At 38.4% G+C, this 23,635-nt stretch overlaps 1 protein-coding gene across 12 annotated transcripts in view; it reads right to left on the bottom strand.

The window, feature by feature from the left end:
- The window catches only part of CCNB3 (cyclin B3), a 66,148-nt gene that overhangs the window by 7,492 nt on the left and 35,021 nt on the right, over positions 1–23,635 (bottom strand). For 8 of the 12 annotated variants that reach the window (XM_085007925.1, XM_013990900.3, XM_085007926.1 and 5 more), the window contains exons 7-8: positions 22,953–23,045; positions 1,623–1,760 (exon numbers count right to left, since the gene is read on the bottom strand). In XM_085007925.1, coding sequence (XP_084864051.1) covers positions 1,623–1,760; positions 22,953–23,045 — 231 coding nt within the window. Of the gene's footprint in view, positions 1–1,043; positions 1,761–22,952; positions 23,046–23,635 lie in introns of all 12 variants that reach the window. The other 4 variants (XR_014835403.1, XR_014835405.1, XR_014835404.1 and 1 more) reach the window with 1 other exon arrangement.

Raw genomic sequence — 23,635 nt, 5'->3', positions numbered from 1 at the left:
CGGGGAGTGCGGAGGATCCAGGGAACCAGGGAGCAAGATGTAGGAGAGGAAGTGAGCCGGAGAGGGCAACAGGGAGGGAGGGAGGAGAGAGAGAAGGAGCCCAAATGAAGGAGATAGGGAAGGAGGGTGGGAGAGAGTTAAGTGGGGAAGAATCACAGTGCTTAGGTACCTTGGAGCAAGGATGGGAGACGAGGAGGGAAGGAGGGAGCAGACAAGGAAGGGGGGGGGGAAGGGAAGGAGACAGCTACAGAGGGGGGAGGGGAGCAGATACTAGAGGAATGGAAGGGAGGATGGGGGGGAGGTCGAGAGGGGAGAGAGTCAGCTAGGGAAGGAGAGAAGAGAGTGAACAAGGGGTAGGGAGAGAAAGGGAGGGCCGAAGGGGGGAGGAGGAGGGAGGGAGGGAGAGAGGCACTGGAGGAAGGAGGCAGGGAGGGAACCCGGGTGGAAGGGAGGTGGGGCATGGAAGGAGGGAGCAACTGAGGAGGGGAGGGAGGGAGGGAGAGAGGGGTCCAGAAAGGGAGGGTTGGAAAGAGCAACAGGGAGTGGGTGGGTGCCAGGGGAGGGAGGAACCCACTAGAGAGTGAGCTCAGGTACAAAGCAGGGGTTCGGAGATCAATCCAGGGAGGCACTGAAAGGGACGGGTGGAGTTAAGGAGGTTCTGGTCAGGGTGGGAGCTGATGAGTGAAGGAGAAAGCAAAGGAGGGAAGCAGAGCAGGGATACAGCTGAGGAGGGAACAGTTGGCATCTAAGAGGAAAAAATCAGATGAAGTAGTTAGATGGATTATGGTTATGAAGGAAAGGCCAGCTACTTGCTTTTTTTTATACTGCTCCTTCAAAAATCATTAATGTATTTAGGAGCTCCCGTCGTGGCTCAGTGGTTAATTAACGTGACTAGGAACCATGAGGTTGCAGGTTCGATCCCTGGCCTCGCTCAGGAGCAGACGTGACTTGGATCCCGCGTTGCTGTGGCTGTGGTGTGGGCCGGCAGCTGTAGCTCTGATTCAACCCCTAGCCTGGGAACCTCCATATGCTGTGGGAGCAGCCCTAAAAAAAGACAAAAAGACAAAAAAAAAAACAATTAATGTATTTGGACTCACTGCTGTCTACACCAGGTCATTTTCGCTTCAATGTCTCCAGCACCTGGATTTGGAACTACTTTCTTATATATGCAGTTTGAGATTCCACTAGATGGAAATGGTGTTGCTAGAAGAAGAAAAGGGGAATGGGGACTAGTCCGGAAGGAAGCTTTAAGAAGAACAACCCATGTAATTAGGAACATGCCCACACACACACACACATCTTCAAAGAAGAAACAGGAGAACTTTGTTGATGCCAGGAAACAAACATGCCACCATTTGCACCCAACATCAGCTTTCCTGCTAAGGAAGACAGACAAAAAAATTGGGAGGAAAACTGATTTATGTGCATGTATGTAATTGCATACACACACAAATATACACATATGCACATGTGCATATGTGTGTACATACATATATTATACATATATACATACATTCATATGCATGCATATAAATACACATCCATACATAAATACATATATATCTAGCATGGAGAGAAACCAATAGATTCGTTTTTTCCAGGTCCTATGAACTCAGGCTCACCTCAAATTTTGCTGCAATCAGAAAAGCAGTGGAACCAAGGAGCTGTAGCTTGTCTCTCTTGCATATTACCTCCATAAGGTAATGATCTACCAGCTTTACTGCCAAGTACAGGGTCTCGTGACTCATCTCAAAGGTCATCTAGAGGAACACACAAACAGGGCAGGAATTCACATATTGTCCAACTCCAAAGCCATATCCAGATAGATCGAACTACCCGGTCTGTGGCATGGAGGAGAGTGGAGCTACCGGACCTGGCCAGCTGAAACTCTGCTCTGAATGCAGGAACCATCTTAGCTAGGTACCTGGCTATATCTCCTGTGCCTTTGAGGACCCTGGACTTATCTATTCCTACCCATTTGGGTAAGTGACCAATCTCAATGTCAGAGAGAGATGCTCTGCCTTCTCTCTGAGCACCTGAGTGAACATACCTTCTCTTTGATCTCCAAAACTGAGACGCTGGCTTTCCCCATGTGCTACTTGTAGTGTAAACCCAAAAAGTTGGCTTCTCCTTTGGATGTAAGTTTTGATTGCCAAGGTATCTACTTCAAAGAGGTATCCACTTCAAGGATGGCCATCTCCAATGAACGCACTGCCAGCCCCAAGACTAGATAAGGAACCAGGCCACCTCCCCCACTGAGGCTTCTTTGTCAGTTACCATTGGATTTAGTAACTGACCATTTGAACTGATTTTTTTTTCCTCTCCCCAAGCCTTAAATTCCTGCACTTATGTTTTAAATTAACCGACAAAGAATGACCTCCGGAAATACTAGGCCCCCAACCTCAACCCATTAAGAGCAGAACCCTCTGGCCTGCATGCTCAACTGCTCACGCTCTCTCACTCTCTCTCCCCTCTCCTCCAACCTCAACCTCCCATGTGGCTCCAGGGGTGCTGTATAAGTCTGAGGTCCTTTAGATAATAAACTTTTCATTTTTCAAAGTTTCCGGATGGTTACTGCTGAAGGGCATCTTGCTGTCATAATAAGAACTTCAAGGTCTAGTCCAGCCACAATATTAGTTATTGATGGACTGAGACCAGCACTAAACATTACTACCTTATACAGTGAACTCCCCAAAGAGATGTTTATTTAGCTCTGAAATACAGAGACGTGTTTATTAGTTTATTCATTCACTTCTCTTTCCAACTAGATATGTTATCAAAATATACGGATTGGGAGCAAGTACCAAGAGCACCATTTGGAAGTGAGAAGCCAAAATGAGATTAAAGCAGCAGCAGTATAACCCTCCTTTCCTTCTTTCTCTTATTTGTCTTTGTTCTTGTTTTACAAACTTCAAGAAACCATGTCTTATAGCCCCAGTCCCAGAGTTAGTGCTGGCCCATATGGCATCTTTGTGCAAATTAGAAAAGAAAAAAAAAAGGCATCTCTCTGGGTGAATGCAGCCCTTCTGGCATACATCTTATCATGTAGACAATACTTTTATATAAATTAACAAAAGGTACCCCTGCCTCAGTGTATAGCAGGCTCACAGCCAGAATGCACAGCATGGCAAACAGGGTATGAGCTAGATTCCATTGCCTGCTTTTGCCTTGCAGGAAGCTATGTGTCAACACTATTTGCACCGTACACAGTGGTCCCACACAATCCTCAGTGATGTTTCTTCCTCACAACTCCTTAGGCTCTTAGGATTCAAAAACAATAAAATCTAGGGCGTTCCCCATGTGGCTCAATGCTAACAATTGTGCATTGCTGTGGCTGTGGCATAGGCTGGCAGCTGCAGGTCCGATTCGACCCCTAGCCTGGGAACTTCCATATGCTGCAGGTACAGCCCTTAAAAAACAAAACATTATTCTATCTTCCAGGTCTATAATGGAAAAAAATAAAAATAATTATATAAAAAACAAACAAAAAAACCCCTCTATACTAGCTCTGTAACAGGGAATAACAAATCTGACTCCATATTAGATCTGTTTCTTTTACTTTTTAACCTTTGTATGACATTGCTTCTGCTAAAAGTTAATCACTAAAGAGATGTGGCCTATAGTTTGAAGTATACATAATGGTCCACTCCCTGGAATCCTGCCCCCAGGCCTGAATGTTAGACTAAAATACCTTTACTTAATTCACAGGAAGCATCCTGAACTAGCTCACCTGTGAATGGCTGCAGGAAAGAAGTTAATACATTCTCTCTTGGAGTCTGGCCAAAACCTGGAGATATCTGCAAAACTTATGGCCTTTTTACTTTACCTCCTCCCCTCCTCTTCGTTCAATAAAAGAAACCATCAGCCAGACCCTGGATGTCAGTCTGCCATCTTAGACTCCCAGCCTTCCAAATAAAGGTTGCTATTTCTGGCCCCAACACCTCATCTCTTGATTTATTGGCCTGTTGTGTGGCAAGCAGAATGACCTTGGACTTGGTAACAGTCCAACACTTTAATTAATGCATGAATCCCCTCTTTCATGTCTCTACCAAATAGTTGCTCAGTTCCTGCCATAGAAATTCCAAATACAGCCCAATTTCTCACTCAATGGTTTTAACAGAAAATTCTTCCTTTTACTGAGTAGGAATCACCCTCACTGTAAATTTCACTTACTTTATTGGTCCTCCTTTGCTATCAGCTACTCTTACTGACTGGACCCTAATGACCAAAGAGTAGGTCCATAAGGAGCATTGAAGAAATGGATGTCTATTTGGATGGTAAAATTATTATCAGAATATGATTAAATACATTGCTTCAGCAATAGACATATTACATTTCTGAATAATAAAGAAGCTATTCTTACTGTTCCGGGGATATGCCCTTGGATCTTCTCAGAAATATGTCTTTATTAATTTCCTTTTACTTCTATAATAAATTGCCACGCACTTAGTGGCTTAAAATGACACAGATTCAATATCTTACAGATCTGGAGGTCATAAGTCCATGGGACTCACTGGGCTGACAAAAAATCAAAGTGTTAGCAGGATTGTGTTTCTTTCTGAAGGTTCTAGAAGGGAATCCTTTTTTTTTAGCCTCTAGAAGCTGCCCACATTCCTTGGTTTGGGATCACTTCCATCTTCATAGCCAGCAGTGGCCATCACATTGCATCATGCTCTGCCTCCCTCTTCCACATTTAAGGACCCTTGTGATTATAACTGGGCCTATTTGGATAATCCAGGATAATCACTGTATCTTCTTTTTTTTTTTTTGTCTTTTTGCCATTTCTTTGGGCCACACCTGCGGCATATGGAAGTTCCCAGGCTAGGGGTCAAATCGGAGCTGTAGCTGCCAGCCTACGCCAGAGCCACAGCAATGTGGGATCCGAGCCACGTCTGCAACCTACACCACAGCTCCCAGCAACGCTGGATCCTTAACCCACTGAGCAAGGCCAGGGATCAAACCCACAACCTCATGGTTCCTAGTTGGATTTGTTAACCACTGAGCCACAACTGGAACTCCCTAATCACTCTGCCTTAAATTCAGTGGACTATAATCTTAATTCCATAGTCTAATTTCCTTTTGCCATATGAGGTAACATAGTCACAGATTCTGGGGATTAGGGTGCAAGACATTTTATTCTGCCTACTACATATTCCAAAAGAATGTCATGAGAAATGGAAAAGGAGAGTTTGTGCAAATGAAATGTAATGACTATTACATCTAAGTGTCAAGAAATTGAGTTTATACATGGGGAGTTCCATGTATGGTGTAGGTCAGCAGCTACAGCTCCAATTGGACCCCTAGCCTGGGAACCTCCATATGCCATGGGTGTGGCTCTAAAACGACAAAAAGACCAAAAAAAAAAAAAAAAGAAAAGAAAGAAATTGAGTTCATACAAAATCAAATCCAAAACAGTTAACAAAATTATAGTAAGAACAAACATATCAATAATTACTTTAAATGTAAATGGATTAAATGCTTCAACCAAAAGACATAGACTGGCTGAATGGATACAAAAACAAGGGCCATATATATGCTGTCTACAAGAGACCCACTTCATGATCAAGGGACACATATAGACTGAAACTGAGGGGATGAAAAAAGGTATTCCATGCAAATGGAAATCAAAAGAAAACTGGAGTAGCAATACTCATATCAGACAAAATAGACTTTAAAATACAGACAAGAGATAAAGAAGGACAATACATAAGGACCAAGGGATCAATCCAAGAAGATATAACAATTGTAAATATATGTGCATCCAATGTAGGAGCACCATAATATATAAGGCAAATACTAACATCCATAAAAGGAGAAATTGACAGTAACACAAAAACAATGGGGGGCTTTAACACCCCGCTTATACCAATGGACAGATCATCCAGAGAGAATATCAATAAGGAAACACAGGCTTTAAATGACGTATTAGACCAGATGGATTTAATTGATATTTATAGAGCATTCCATCCAAAAGCAGAATACACATTCTTTTCAAATGCACATAGAACATTTTCCAGGACAGATCACATGCTGGGCCATAAAGAAAACCTCAGTAAATTTAAAAAAACTGAAATCATAACAAGCATTTTTTCCAATAACAATGCTATAAAATTAGAAATCAATCATAAGAAAAAACTTCAAGAGACACAAACTCATGGAGGCTAAACAGTATGATACTAAACAACCAATGGATTACTGAAAAAAATCAAAGGGGACATGAAAAAATATCTAGAGACAAATGAAAATGAAAACAACAAAAATCCAAAACCTATGGGATGCAGTAAAAACAGTTCTAAGAATTTATACTAATACAAGCTTGCCTTGGAAAATAAGAAAAATCTCAAACAACCTAACTTTACACCTAAAGTAACTAGAGAAAGAAGAGCAAAAACCGAATGTACAAGAAATAGCAACAACAACAACAACAACAAAAGACAAAAAAAAAAAAAAAAAAGGAGTTCCCGTCGTGGCGCAGTGGTTAACGAATCTGACTAGGAACCATGAGGTTGCGGGTTCGGTCCCTGCCCTTGCTCAGCGGGTTAACGATCCGGTGTTGCCGTGAGCTGTGGTGTAGGTTGCAGATGCGGCTCGGATCCCACGTTGCTGTGGCTCTGGCATAGGCCGGTGGCTACAGCTCCGATTGGACCCCTAGCCTGGGAACCTCCATGTGCCGCGGGAGCGGCCCAAGAAATAGCAACAACAACAACAACAACAAAAGACAAAAAAAAAAAAAAAAAACCCGAATGTAGAAGAAGGAAAGAAATCATAAAGATCAGAACAGAAGTAAATGAAATAGAGACTAAGAAAATAATAGAAAAGATCAATGAAACTAAAAGCTGCTTCTCTGAAAAGATAAACAAAGTTGATAAACCTTTAGCCAGACTCATCAAGAAAAAAAAAAAAAAGAGGGCCTAAATCAATAAAATTAGAAATTAAAAGGAAAAAGTTACACTGACCCCACAGAAATACAAAGGATCATAAGAGACTACTACAAGCAGCTATATGCCAAGAAAACGGACAACCTAGAAGTAATGGACAAATTCTTAGAAAGATACATCGCCTAAGACTGACTCAGGAAGAAGAGAAAATATAAACAGACCAATTATAAGTATTGAAATTGAATCTGTGATTTAAAAACTCAAAAAAAAAAAAAAAAACCTCCCAACAAACAAAATCCAGGACCAGATGGCTTCATAGGCAAATTCTACCAAACATTTAGAGACTTAACACCTATCCTTCTGAAACTATTCCAAAAAATTGCAAAGGAAGAAACACTCCTGAACTCATTCTAAGAGACCCCCATCACCCTGATACCAAAACCAGAAAAAGACACCACAAAAAAAGAAAATTGCAGGCCAATATCACTGATGAACTCAGACACAAAAATGCTCAACAAATACTAGCAAACCAAAGCCAACAATATATTTAAAAGATCACACAACATGACCAAGTGGGATTTATCCTAGGGATACAAGGTTTTTTCAAATATGCACAATCAGTGCTATATACTACATTAACAAATTGAAGAATAAAAACCATCTGATGATCTCAACAGATGCAGAAAAACTTTTAATAAAATTCAGCATCCATTTTTGATAAAAACTCTCCAGAAAGTGGGTATAGAGGAAACATACCTTGATATAACAAAGGCCATATATGACAAACCCACAGCTAACATCCTATTAAACAATGAAAAGCTGAAAGCATTTCCTTCCTCTAAGATCAAGGATGTCCACACTCACCACTTTTATTCAGCAACAGTTCTGGGAGTTCTAGCCATAGCAATCAAAGAAGAAAAAGAAATAAAAGGGATGCAAATTGGAAAAGCAGATATAAAACTGTCAATGTTTGCAGATGACATGATATTATACAAAGGAAATCCTTAAAGATTCTACCAGAAAACTACCAGAGCTCATCAATGAATTTGGTAAAGTTGAAGGGTACAAAATTAAAACAAAGAAATTTGCTGCATTTCTATACACTAACAATAAAAGATCAGAAAGAGAAATTAAGGAAATAATCCCATTTACCACTATATCAAAAAGAATAAAATACCTAGGAATAAGTGTACCTAAGGAGGTAAAAGATCTGCACTGTAAAGCTATAAAACACTGATGAAATAAATCATATGGTATTTGTCTTTCTCTATAATATCACATATCTGGAATCTAATATATGGCACAAATGAAACTTTCCACAGAAAGGAAAATCATGGACTTGGAGAACAGACTTGTGGTCGCCAAGGAGGAGGGGGAGGGAGTGGGATGGATGGGGTGCTTGGGGTTAATAGATGCAGACTATCACCTTTGGAATGGATTACCAATGAGATCCTTCTGTGTAGCACTGGAAACTATATCTGGTCACTTATGATAGAGCATGATAACATGAGAAAAAAATGTATACATGTATGTGTAACTGGGTCACCATGCTGTACAGTAGAAAACTGACAAAACACTATAAACCAGCTATAATGGAAAAAAATAAAAATCATTAAAAAAAAGAAATCGAACATGACATAAACAAAGAGAAAGATACACTGTGTGCTTGGACTGGAAGAATCAATGTTAAAATGACTATACTACCAAGGCAATCTACAAAGCCTATGCAATCCCTATCAAATTACCAATGGCACTTTTCACAGAACTAGAACAAAAAATAAAAAATGTATATGGAAGCACAAAAGACCCTGAATAGCCAAAGCAATCTTGAGAAAGAAAAACAGAGCTGGAAGATGGTCCCTATCTTCAGACTATACTGCAAAGCCATAGTCATCAAAATAGTACGGTACTGGCATAAAAACAGACACACAGATAAGTGAAACAGCATAGAAAGCCCAGAAATAAACCTACACACCTTTGGTCAATTAATCTTTAACAAAGGAGGCAAAAATATACAATGGAGAAAAGATAGCCTCTTTAATAAGTGATGCTGGGCAAACTGGACAGCCATGTGTAAAAGAATGAAATTAGAACATTCTCTAATACCACACACACAAATAAAACTCAAAACGGATTAAAACATAAATGTAATACTGCATACTATAAAACTCTTAGAGGAAAACATAGGCAGAACACTTTTTGACATAAATCATAGCAATATCTTTTTTGATCTACCTCCTAGAATAATGAAAATAAAAATAAGAAAATCAGACCTAATTAAACTTAAAAACTTTTGCACAGCAAAGTAAACCATAAACAAAATGAAAAGATAATCCAAAGAATGGGAGAAAATATTTCCAAACAAAGCAACCAACAAGGGATTAATCCCCAGAATATATAAATAGCTCATACATCTCATTACCAAAAAAAAAAAAAGATAAAAAAATAGGCAAAAGATACAACTAGACATTTTTTTCCTAAGAGACATAGAGATGGCCAAAAAGCACATGAAAAAATGCTCAACATCGTTAATTATTAGAGAAATGCAAATCAAAACTGTAATGAGGTTATGACCATCACCAACAAGTCTATGAATTATAAATGCCAGAGAGGGTGTGGAGAAAAAGGAAGTCTCATACACTGCTGGTGGGAATGTAAACTGGCACGGCCACTATGGAGAACAGTATGGAGGTTCCTTAAAAAACTAAAAATAGAAGTACCATATGATCCAGCAATCCTATTCCTAAGCATATATCTGGGGAAACCCATAATTTGAAAAAACACATGGACCCCCATTGTTCATTGCTGCACTATTTACAATAGCCAAGACATGGATGTAACCTAAATGTCCATCAATGGATGCATGGATAAAGAAGATGTGACATATTTAGACAATGGAATATGAATATTGCTTGGCCAGAGAAAAGAATGAAATAATGCCATTTGCAGCAACATGGAGGGACCTAGGGATTATCATACTAAGTGAAATAAACCAGAGAAGGACAAATATCATAGGACATTGCTTATATTTGGAATTTTAAAAAAAAAAGATACAAATGAACTTATATATAAAACAGAAATATACCCACAGACATAGAATAGAAACTTATGGTTACCAAAGGGGACACATGGAGTGGGGGTAAGGATAAATTAGGAGTTTTTGATTAACATACACACATTACTATATATATATAGATAACTGACAAGAACCTACTGTATAACACAGGGAACTGTACTCAATATTTTATCATAATCTATAAGGGAAAAGAATCTGTAAAAATAATATATATGTATGTATAAGAGAATCACTTTGCTGTATACCTGAAACTAACACAAAACTGTAAAATCAACTATACTTTAATTTTTAAAAAAGAAACAAATCGTGGTCAAATAATTATCAAAAAAAAAAAAGTGTAAGAATGGAAAGCGGCAGTTCTTTGTGAGGAAATGACAAAACCAGTGCTTATATAGCCTCCTTGCAGTACCTCACACAGGCACCTGGCCACCCATGCAGCACACTGTTATCCAATGGTAACATCAAAAAGTGTAGGTAATAATATCGGAATGAATGGTTGAAAACTGGAGTCAATAAATATTTAAATCAGCAGCTGTGTCAGTTACAGCAATCCTACTTCCTTGAACGTGAGACAACACTCTTCTAACATAATTCTCCTATTGGGACTACATGGAACAAGTCTAATCCTTGTGACAACCCCTTGACTACTGAAGATGGTTGTTATGTTTCCTATCCATTTGCATTCTAAACCAAACAACTTAACTTCCTCTACCTATTCTTCAGACGATAGGATTTTTCTGACCCCTCAGCATCAGGGTCCAAATGAGTAGCCTAACATTATGCCAGTTAGAGAGGTTTGGCAGTGCTCTGGGTAATTCCAAGCAGCTACACCAAATGAGGACAAGAAGCCTTTCAGCACAGTAGCAAGGTTCTTCCCCTACAACTGCCTTTGACTAGTGCACCCTTCCAATTCTTCCTAAACAATTCTTCTCTTTATCTGGAAATGGAAAAGCAGCAGCAAAAGGGAAGTGATAAACAAAACTCTAGAAAATGTAAAGATTACTCTTAGTCTTGAACTAGGAGGCCAATATGACAACTTCATGTTAAATTCCAAAACTCAAAGATCATCTTCTACAAAGATGAATAAACAGAGAAAAGCTACCAGATATATGAAAAAAACAAGTACTTTTTCAAGGAAAAATGCTCTGAGGAACCAGGACAAGTATCTACGTATGAAACCTTTTCAGTCCAAAAACCGAAGCAAACTTTTAAAAAGCATACTCTCAACAAGACCTGAGAGGACACTGAATCTATGAAAAGAGAACACTCCAGGATCTAGAATGACTGGTTTCTAACTAAAAAGCAACCACTTAAATAAGATGTAACAGTGAACAGTATATTAGATTGACAAAACCAAATCAATGATTCAAAGGCCCAGAGCTGAGAGATAAAAGAAAGTTGAAGATAATGAAAACTTGATGCCCAAGGAGAATAGATTCTGGAGACACACACACATACAGACATGACCAAAATAAGGAAAAAGGCAGAAGAGAAATAATAAATAATAGATAAAAAATTTCTCTGAACTAAAGAAAGACTGAACCTTTAGGTTGAAAGGACACACAATATACTAGATAAGGAAAACAGATCTGCATCTAGACTTTTAAAAAATATTTATAGGGAAGGTAATGTATTAAACAATAATAATCTGAATCTAAAAGTCTAGATTACTTTGACTAAAAATAGAAGAAATAAACTAAAAGTAAACAAACTATCTCATTTTCCTTGAGGGGCAGTTAATAGATAAGGTGTACTAAAGGGGTCGATGAACTAAAAAACAACTACATCCATATGGTGGAATATCATGTAGCAGTTTAAACGAACAAGGTAGATCTATACTTACATTGGAAGATTACCAGGACTTAAAGGAAAGAGCAAGTTGTAGAGCAATGTACACAGCATGACCTTGAATAGGTCATACAGCAAAAATATCGAAAAACCCAGCCCACTCAGTAAAAAGCTGTATTTTTATGTGTGCATGTATGCATATATGTATGTATGCACATTCATGTATTACTCATATAATTTAAGATTTTTAAAGAAAGGATAGTCAAAAACTTAATAAGACACACAAAAAAGATCTAGAAAAGTATGCTTTACACTATTTATGGTTATCTCTGAGAAGTAGGGATAGAGGAAAAGGGTGTTGATTTTGTACATACATATACGCAAATATATATGGATACACACATATTATAAACATGTATTAATTGTGTTAAAAAATTGTATGGGACAGAATGGTTAAGGTGAAATAGAGAGGGTGAAGAAATGCCACGACAAATTAACTAAACAACAATTACAGGTTGTTATCACCCATCTCTAAGACCTTGATAAGCAGAAACAAATAAATTAGCATATAAATTATACAATAATTATTAAGCCAAAATTAATTGATACAACGATCTTGGACCCTATAGAGACTATGTATTTTATTCAAACATCAATGAATTATTTATAAAAACCCATTATATCTGAAGCCATGAAGAAAATCTCATTAACTTAAGCAGAAATTATCATTCAGGTCACATTCTCAATACATAATACAATAAATCTAGAAATTGGCAGTAAAAGGATAAACCAAAAGAACTAAAGAAAGGCAAGGCATCTGAAAAAAAAATAGTAAGCATTATTTTAAAATAAAAAAACAAAACCTGGGTCAAGGGAAAAATAAAAATTGCAATTGCAGATTATTGAGGAAAAACAAGATAGCTACAACACTCTCTTTCAAAGCTAATGGGACGTAGTTAGAACCATTACTTAGAAGAAAATGCATAGTGTTGGAGCTTTTATTATGAAGTCAGAAATAATTAAAATACACTAAGCTTTCATTTCAAGAAGCTATGGAAAAACAACAAAATAAACCTTAACAAAACAAGAATAAAATAAAGATGAAAGCAGGTGTTAATTTTTTAAAAAAGAAAAAGTTATATATTTATCCATGAGCTGGCTCTTTGACCATAGGAATGAACAAAACTTTTGTGAGGAAAATTGAGGAAAAGAGAGTGTATACATACATGCAAACAATGGGAGCAAGACAACACATCACACACAACATTTTGAATGAGAAAAGAAATAATTACAAAGAATTATAAAAGAATACCATGTACAATCCATAGTAACAATTGCAAATAACCAAGAAATGGATGTTTTTTAAGGAAAATATAAACTACAAAAATGACTGAAGAAGAGTAATAAAATCTTGATAACTATCAATGTTACTAGAAAAAGTTAACAAAGAATGACACACACAAATGGCATCATGCACAGTGGGTTCATGGGCAAGTTCTTCAAGGAAAATATAATTCCTGTGTTAAACTTAATACTGTAGGAAATTTTCCCTAATTATATTAATAAGCTAGAGTAATCCTGGTACCACAACTTAATAAAGATAGCATCTTCACCAAAAACCTACAAAGGACTCTTACTTATGAATACAGAAGCAAAAATTCTAAGTAAAGTATAAGCACACCAAATCTAAGAGTAAATTAAATAAATCATGACTAAATTCAGCAAAGTAGATGAATACCAAAAAAAAATACAGGAAAAATATCAATTGCTTTCCTAACATACTAGCAATAAATTTTAAAATCAAAGGAAAAAGAATAACATTCATAAAATGAAAAAAAAAAAATTCTTCAAGGAGTTCCTGTTGTGGCTCAGCAGAAACGAATCCAACTAATATCCATGAGGATACAAGTTCAATCCCCGGCCTCACTCAGTGGGTTAAGGATCTGGCATTGCTGTGAGCTGTGGTGTGGGTCACAGACACGGCTTGGATCCCATGATGCTGTGGCTATGGCGTAGACTGGCAGCTGCAGGTCTAATTCGACCCCTAGCCTGGGAACTTACATATGCAGCAGGTGCGGGCCTAAAAAGACAAAAAAAAAAAAAAATCTTCAATACCAAAGAAAAACATTTCTAAGTCAGTGAGACCAATATAAAGAGGAGCTTTTAAAACTTAAACTTGCAAAAGAAAACCTGGTCCCTAAATAGACACAACATAACTGGTTTAGAAAGTTCAATACTATGAAACCTGTCAATTCTCCTGAATTAATCCCAACAAGCTATTTTTGAAAACTTGACAAAGTTATTCTACATCTTGGAGTTCCTGTTGTGGCACAGTGGAAACGAATCCGACTAGGAACCATGACGTTGCAGGTTCGATCCCTGGCCTTGCCCAGTGGGTTAAGGATCCAGTGTTGCCATGAGCTGTGGTGTAGGTCACAGACACGGCTCGGATTTGGGGTTGCTGTGGCTCTGGCGTAGGCCGGAGGCAATAGCTCCGATTAGATCCCTAGCCTGGGAACCTCCATATGCCATGGGTGCATCCCTCAAAAGACCAAAAAAAAATTTATTCTATATCTCACCTGCAACAATTAACGTGAAAAACAACCATGACTATTTTTTAAAAGATTAGTAAAGAGGCAATAAATGTATTACAAAGCTTTAATAATAAAAAACAGCATACTACTCATGTTAGAATAGACAAACATACCAAAGAATAGAATTGAAAAGACTATAAACAAACCCAAATTTATGTACTCAAGGATGTCATTTCAAACCAGTTGATAATGAAAAATAAGTGATATTAGAATAACTAGGCAATCATTGGGGAAGATGTACAAATGCTGACATCAAAACCAAAACAAATTCCAAATAAAGATTTAAATGTAAACATGAAACTATAGGAGTTCCCTGGTGGCCTAGTGGTTAAGGATTCAGCATTGTCACTGCTACAGCTTGGGCTCAATCCCTGGCCTGGGGTGTGGCCAAAAAAAAAAATAGTAAAGAAACTATAAATGTTCTAGAAAAAATTCTGAGAAATATTTATATAATTATGACTGAAGAAGACTTTTCTAAGCAATAAATCTTAAAATCGTAATAACTGACTCCTTAAAATATCAATGCTCCTGTACATAAGATTAAAATAATGCATTTATAAATTTCACTTCTCAGAATGGAAAAAATATAACATCTTATGCTGGCAAGATTATGAGAAAATAATCGCTTTCATTCAATACTGGTTAATGTACAAATGGGCATGACACTTCAGAAGGATAGTTGTCTAGACACAAAAGAAATTTAAATATATATTGTTTTGATCTAACACTTCAAATTCCTAGTAATTTATTCCAGAAAAACAACAGTACAATTATGACCAATGCAAGTACATGCATGTTCACTACAGGGTTATTTGCTCCAAAGAGCAAAATTTGGAAATAACCTAAATGTCCATTAAAAGGGTTGGGTAAATAATGACAGTTGAAGAACAGAATACAGTTGACGATGAAGAAATATGTCAATTTAACTGTAAAGATGTTTGCAATTACATGAGCATTGTTACATGAGAAAAAAAAAGCAAGTCACAAACACTATAAAGAGGATAAAACAATCCTAAATGTACACGTTCCTAACAACAGATTTTCAAAATACACAAAGCAAAAAATGACAAAGCTGAAAAGAGAAATAGACTAATTCACAATTACAGTTGAAAACTTCAGTACCCTTCTCTCAGTAACAGAATTAGAGAGCAGAACATCAGCAAAAATTATACAGAAATTAATAACTTGAACCAACTGAATCTGACATTTTATACAACACTCATCCATCCAACAGCAGAATACATTCTTCTCTAGTGCTCATGTAATATTCACCAAGACAGACTTTATCCTGGGTGATAAGCCTTCAAAAATTTTAAAGAATTAAAATCATACAAAGTATCTTCTTTGACCACAATGGAATTGAACTAGAAATCAATAACAGAAAAATAAGAGCAAAATCTCCAAACAGTTGGAAATTAAACAACAAACTTCTAAATAGTCCAAGCATCAAAGAGGAAGTCTCCCAAAATTTGTGACATGCAGTTAAAGCAGTACTTAGGGAGATATTTATAACATTAAATGCTTATATTAGAAAAGAAGAAAGGTCTGAAATCAAGGACTTCCTCTTCTACTTTAAGAAACTAGGAAAAGAAGAGCAAATTAAACCCAAAGCAAGAGAAAGGAAACTATAAAAATGAGAGCAGATATCAGTAAAACTGAAAACAGAAAAATAGAGAAAAACAGATGAAACCAAAACCTAGTTCTCTGAAAAGATCAATAAAAATGATAAACTCCTAGCAAGACTCATAAACTAAAAAGAGAGAAGATACAAATTGCCAAATATTAAGAATGAAAGAGTCAATAATCAGGAATGCTCTGAACATAAATTCAACAACTTAAACAAAAAGACCAATTCCTTAAAAACCACAAACTTCCAAAGTCATCGGACATGAACAGATAACTTCAATAATTTCATAATATTAAAGAAATTATATTCTTAGGTAAAATTCTTCACAGAAAAGATGGCCCAGTAGTTTTACTCATGAATTCTACCAAACAGTAAAAAATAAATAATATCAATCTTACACATCTCTTCTAGAAAACAGAAGCGAAGGGAATATTTCCCAAATTACTTCATTTCCTTAAATAACAGCTGATAGTATTAGAAATAAATAAATTTATTTATTTGTTTATTTATTTGGCCATGCCATGCAGTGGCTTGATGTGGGATCTCAGTTCCCAACCCAGGGATTGAACCTGGGCTTCGGGGGTGAACTGCTAGGCCACCAGGGAACTCCCCTCAAATTATTTTATAAAGCCAGTTCATTCTCATACCAAAACCAAAGACAGAACAAAATGAAAAAAGATCACTACAGACCATCAACCATCATCAATATAGATGTAATAATCCTTAACAAAATATTAGCAAATACAACTCATCAATATACAAAAATAGTATGCCAGAACCAAGGGGGGTTTATCCCAGGAATATGAAGCTGCTTCAATATTTAAAAATCAATGGAGGAGTTCCCATCATGGCTCAGTGGTTAATGACCTCGACTAGCATCCATGAGGACTCAGTTCGATCCCTGGCCTTACTAAGTGGGTTAAGGATCAGGCGTTGCCCTGAGCTATTGTGTAGGTCGCAGGCGCAGCTCAGATCCCACGTGGCTGTGGTGTAGGCTGGCAGCTGCAGCTCTGATTGGACCCCTATCCTGGGAACCTCCACATGTAGCGGGTGTGGCCCCCAAAAAACAAAAAGACAAAAAAAAAAATCAGTGGAGGAGTTCCCATCATGGCCCAACGGAAACAAATTTGACTAGTATCCATGAGGACGCAGGTTCAATCCCTAGCCTGGATCAGTGGGTTAAGGATCCGGTGTTGCCATGAGCTGTGGTGTATGTAGGTCACAGACATGGTTTGGATCTGGTGTTGCTGTGGCGTAGGCTGGCGGCCACAGCTCTAATTTGACCCCTAGCCTGGGAACCTCCATATGCCACAGGTGTAGCCCCAAAAAGACAAAAAAAAAAAAAAGAATTGATGGGATATACCATATCAATAATCTAAAGCAAAAAAGAAAACTTATCAATAGATGCAGGAAAAAAAACATTTGACAAATTTAACATTAACTTTCTCGACCTGATCAAAGGTGACATCAAAAACTCTACAGTTGGAGTTCCCATCATGGCTCAGCAGTTAACGAACTGGACTAGCAACCATGAGGATGAGGGTTTGATCCCTGGCCTCACTCAATGGGTTAAGGATCCAGCGTTGCTGTGAGCTGTGGCATAAGCCAGTAGCTACAGCTTTGATTGGACCCCTCGCCTGGGAACCTCCATATGTGATGGGTGTGGCCCTAAAAAGCAAAACAAACAAACAAACAAAAAAAACACAAAGAGAAAAAAACCTCAGGAGAAGAAAAACAGTCTATTATATTTAACCAGGTTTTAAGTTTTTTATGCACAAGATGTAATTCAATTCCAAACTCTCAGCAGGATTTTTTATAGATATAGACAAACCGATTCTAAAATTTACCTAGAAAGGCAAAGACACTAGAATAGCTAAAACAATTTTGGAACAAAAGGACAGAGTAGAGTTGGAAGAAGCATGTTACCTAGTTTTAAGACTCATCATAAAACTACAGAAATAAAGACTGTGATATTGGCAAAGGAATAGACACAGAGAGCAATGAAACAGAATATAGAAATAAGTATAGAAATAGACCCAGACAAATAAGGCAAATTGATTTTTGGCAAAGGTGCAAAAGCAATTTAGTAGAGAAAATATATTTTTCCACAAGTGGTGTTAGAACAATCAGACATCCATATGCAAAACAATGAGCCTTGACTTCAAAATCTTCATACCTTATACAAAAACTAACTCAAAATGGATTATAGATTTAATGTTAAAGCTATAAAACTTTTAGGAGTTCCCTGGTGGCCTAGTGATTAAAGATCCAGTGTTGTCACTGCTCTGGCTTGGGTTCCATCCCTGGCCCTGGAACTTCTGCATGCCACAGGCGCAGCCAAAAAAAAAAAAAAGCTATACAACTTTTAGGTAAAATATAGGAAAAAATATCCATGACCCAGGTTTAAGCAGAGTTCTTAGACATGACACAAACAAAAACTGCAGTCCATAAAGAAAACATTGAAAAACTGGACTTTATCAAAATGTAAACCTTCTGCTCTGTGAAAGACACAAATAAGGGAATAAAAAGGCTACAGACTGGTAGACCATGTCTGTAAATCACATATCCAACAAAGGATTTGTATCCAGAACATGTAAAGAACTCCCATAACTTGACATAAAAAAATAAATAAACTAGCGAATTTGAAATGAGGCGAAAGATGTAGACACTTTACCAAGGACGATGTACAGATAACAAGTAAGCATGATGTTCAATATTATTAGCCCTGGAGGAAATGCATATTAGAACTATGGTGAGATTCCTCCATACATCTATATGGCTAAGATTAAAAACAAAAACAAAAACAAAAACTTAACCATAGCAAGTACTGATGAGACGTAGAGTAACTGAAACTCTTATACATTGCAGGTGAGATTGCAAGACGATAGAGTCATTCTGTAGCAGTTTCTCATTACGTTAGACATATATTTATCATTTCTCATTTACGTTAGATCTAGGTATAGATATTGGAAATAAAAACTAATAATCACATAAAGCCCTGTACATGAATGTTTATAGTGCTCTTTTCAGTCTCAGAAACTGGAAAGAACCTAAATGTCCTGCAAGGGGTGAATGGTTAAACAAACCTTGGTACACCCATAGCACGGAATACTACTGAGCAATAAAAAGAAATGAACTATTGATACACACAACGTGGCTAGATCTCAAGGAAATTATGGTGAATGATGAAAGCCAATCCCAAAAGGTTACGTGGTGTGCAAGTCTACTTATATAACATTCCTAAAATCAGAAAATTACAGAGGTGGAAAACAAGTTTCCAAGGACAGGAAGGAGAGGGAAGGGAGATGGCTGTGGCTATAAAAGGATAAAACGGGGGATCTTTCTAGTGATGGAACAGTTCTGTATCTTAATTATACAGATGCTGCTTACAAAATTTACGTATGTGATAAAATTATTTAGACTAAACACACACAAATAGGTACCTGTAAACAAACTGGTGAAACATTTCTAAATAAGGCCTGTGGATCTTGATTGTGATACTACATTACAGTTATGCAAAATGTTACCACTGGGAGAAACTAGGTGAAGGGTACATGGGACCTCTCTATATTCACTATTTTTGAAAATTCTCCAGAATCTTTTTTTTTTTTTTTTTTTTTTTGGTCTTTCGTCTTTTTAGGGCCACACCTGCAGCATATGGAGGTTCGAAGGCTAGGGGTCAAATCAGAGCTTCAGCTGCCAGCCTTCGCCACAGCCACAACAACACAGGATCCCAGCTATGTCTGCGACCAACACCACAGTTCACGGCAACGCTGGATCCTTAACCCACTGAGCAAGGCCAGGGATTGAACCAGTGTCCTCATGGATTCTGCCGGGTTAGTTAACCACTGAACCACGACGGGAACCCGGAAACTATTATTTAAAAATACTATTAAAGTTCCATAGAACTGTATGCCAAAAGTCAATTGTACCAATTATTTTAAAATATAAAAGTCAACGTTATGAAAATAGTATGTATATCATTCCCTACAACTGTGTTTCTCTACCAAAAGGTGTACATCAGCATCATTTATGGAGCTTTAAAAATATATGTGGGTCTGGGCCATACCTCCACAATTCTGATCTGATAAGTCTGGGATGGGACCTGGGCATCTGTGATTCTGTGATTCATGCACCACTTTAAAAGTAGGGGATAACAGGGAGTTCCCATCACGGCTCAGTGGTTAATGAATCCAACTAGGAACCATGAGGTTGCAGGTTCGGTCCCTGGCCTTGCTCAGTGGGTGAAGGATCTGGCGTCACCGTGAGCTGTGGTGTAGGTTGCAGATGTGGCTCGGATCCCATGTTGCTGTGGCAGTGGTGTAGGCCGGTGGCTACGGCTCCGATTCGACCCCTAGCCTGGGAACCTCCATATGCCACGGGAGTGGCCAAGAAATGGCAAAAAGACAAAAAAAAAAAAAAAAAAAGTAGGGGATAATATACACACAAGAATGTTAACACTGTTGTAGGTTGTGGGATCACAATTATCATTTCTTTCTTGGCTATAATAAATGTGAGTTTTTGTGCAATAAAAATAACACAAACTTTTTTTAAAAAGTTGAGTTCAGGGAGTTTCCATCGTGGCACAGTGGTTAACGAATCCGACTAGGAACCATGAGGTGGCGGGTTCAATCCCTGGCCTTGCTCAGTAGGTTAAGGATCCAGCGTTGCTGTGAGCTGTGGTGTAGCTTGCAGACGTGGCTCGGATCCCATGTTGCTGTGGCTGTGGTGTAGACTGGCGGCTACAGCTCCGATTGGACCCCTAGCCTGGGAACCTGCACATGCTGCAGGTGTGGCCCTAGAAAAGGCAAAAAGACCAAAATAATAATAATAATAATAAATAAATAAAAAGTTGAGTCCAGGTGTTCCCATTGTGGCTCAGCGGTAACAAACCTGATTAGTATCCATGAGGATTCAGGTTCAATCCCAGCCTCACTCAGTGGGTTAAGTATCTGGCATTGCCCTGGGCTGTGGTGTAGCTTACAGAGGCAGCTCAGATCCTACGTTGCTGTGGCATAGGCTGGCAGCTGCAGCTCCAATTGGACCCCTAGCCTGGGAACTTCCATATGGTGAACACTCAGCCCTTAAGAGGGGAGAGAGAGGGAGAGGGAGAGGGAGAGGGAGAGGGAGGGGGAGGGGGAGGGGGAGGGGGAGAGAGAGAGAGAGAGAGAGAGAGAGAGAGAGAGAGAGAGAGAGAGAGAGAGAGAGAAAGGAAGGAAGGAAAACATTGAGTTCATCGTTCCAGCTGGTAGAGAGATTTTATCTGTTATCCATTTATTTCCTATTCCTACGCCCAGTTTCATGCCATTTGAGAATGGGATGAGACGGTCTTCTCCTTTCTCATCTATATCACTCATAAAAAAAAATGTTTTGCCTTTTTAGGGCTGCACCCATGACATATGGAAGTTCCAAGGCTAGGGGTCAAATCAGAGCTGCAGCTGCCATCTAGCACCACAGCCACAGCAACTCAGGATCCAAGACACGTCTTTGATTTATACCACAGCAAACAGCAACACTGGAACCCCAACCCACTAAGCAATGCCAGGGATTGAACCCAAGTCCTCATGGACACTAGTCAGGTTTGTTGCTGCTGAGCCATGACTGGAACTCGCTAAAAATGGTGGTCAGAACAAAGTCCACTGGCGGTCTACTAGATATCTCTTTCTTGCTTGGCTATGATCAGCAGTCTTTGCGGTCAATTTTACTTATTGAAGATCTACCCAAATTCTATTCTTATCGAATTTACTATTCTTCGTTTCCATAAGATGAGAGACATTTTCATGCTTTACTGATGTTCAAATATACCATGTCTATGACATTTCCCTAGTCTGTCACTCCAAAGTGAGCCTGAACCACTCTTCTGGTATTTAAAGGATACTAAACTATATGACCTTTTCTTCCTAATTTTATATAACACTGTGCTGGGCTTAGACCACGCCTTATATTTCCTTGCAAACTCCATAGCAATCCATTCATTCAACAAATATTTATTGACCTCTACTACATCCAGGTACTATTCTGGGCTAGGCTTCCTTCATGTAAAGAAATAATTAAGTATTTATAGCAGTATTTGGAGTCTCTGTTGTGGTGCAGCAGAAATGAATCCGACTCGTATCCATGAGGATGTGGGTTCGATCCCTGGCCTCTCTCAGTGGGTCAGGGATCTGGCATTGCTGTGAGCTGTGGTGTAGGTCACAGATGCAGCTTGGATCCTGGGTTGCTATGGCTGTGATGTAGGCCAGCAGCTGTAGCTCCAATTCGATCCCTAGCCTGGGAACTTCCATATGCCACAGGTGCACCTCTAAAAGGCAAAAAAAAAAAAAAAAAAAAAAAAGGAATATATATATATATATATATATATATATATATATAGCAATATTCCCTCAAACGTCCAACCCTCAACAAAAAACCACCTGCCATGTTGGGTGCTACACTGTCCGTCCTATTACCCATCCCATCCAAAGCTTCAAAGACTTTATCACTAGATATACTTTGAAAGGATTTTGAGAATGATTAAACTACCTTTTACATCATTGCCTTTTCTAAAAATATCTTTCCTTCCACTGAGTACCCACGGTGCCTTATTAATAACATCCTTTTCTTTCCCTTTTATTTTATTTTATTATTATTATTTTTTTTTTGGCCTCACCCGCAACATGAGGAAGTTCCCAGGGCCAGAGATCAAACTTGTGCCACAGCAGCAACCCAAGCCACAGCAGTGACAATGCCAGATCCTTAACTGCTTGGCTACCAGGGAACTCCAATAACATCCTTACAGTACTTAGTATATTTTACTTTGTATTGTCTTACCTGTCTGCATGTCTTATCTTGCCCCATAGGTCATAAGCTCCCTGAAGGCAGGAGTCATGGCTTATTCAGTAGTTCTGTAGATCCAGTAAATTTTTACTGTGTTTGGCACCTGGCAAAGCTTAATGAATAATTGATAAAGAAAAAGAGCAGCCCCTTAAGGCAGCAGTTGTCAAGCTTACCTGCACCTCCACCAACCAGTCCACGAGAATGGCCCTCATGTCACTGTTGATATCAGTCTGCCTGGCCATGTATTTTTTAAGTATAAACTTTTCCTGGCAGCAAGAAGAAAGAAATGTTAAAAAAATAAACTCTTCCTGGAGTTTAAACACTGTAACTTAGGAAACAAATACTTGCAACTAATATCTCAGAAAAAAAACTGTAACTTAAGTAACTTCTTCACAGTTTTTTTTTTGTTTGTTTGTTTGTTTGTTTGTTTTTTTTTTTGCTATTTCTTGGGCCGCTCCCGTGGCATATGGAGGTTCCCAGGCTAGGGGTCCAATCGGAGCTATAGCCACCAGCCTATACCAGAGCCACAGCAACGCGGGATCCGAGCCGCGTCTGCAACCTACACCACAGCTCATGGCAATGCCGGATCATTAACCCACTGAGCAAGGGCCAGGGATCAAACCCACAATCTCATGGTTCCTAGTTGGATTCGTTAACCACTGTGCCATGACGGGAACTCCTTCTTCACAGTTTTAACTCATTATTTTTCAGCTGGTATCAGATAGGAAGCAAAGAATCCTTTACCAGACAAGGTTCCGTTATCCTTGGGAAAAGGACACACATGTTATTTGTGTGCAGATATTGAGGTGTCAGGGTGTTTATTGAGGAGTCCAGGAGACTATGGAACAAGGGCAGG

Source organism: Sus scrofa, chromosome X (assembly GCF_054392235.1).
Source record: "Sus scrofa isolate SSC_HxYL_T2T_F1_AM1 chromosome X, Sscrofa_HxYL_maternal_Yorkshire_Landrace_v2.0, whole genome shotgun sequence".
In the NCBI taxonomy this organism is placed as follows: Eukaryota; Metazoa; Chordata; class Mammalia; order Artiodactyla; family Suidae; genus Sus; species Sus scrofa.
This window is presented reverse-complemented; position numbering and strand designations above follow the sequence as displayed.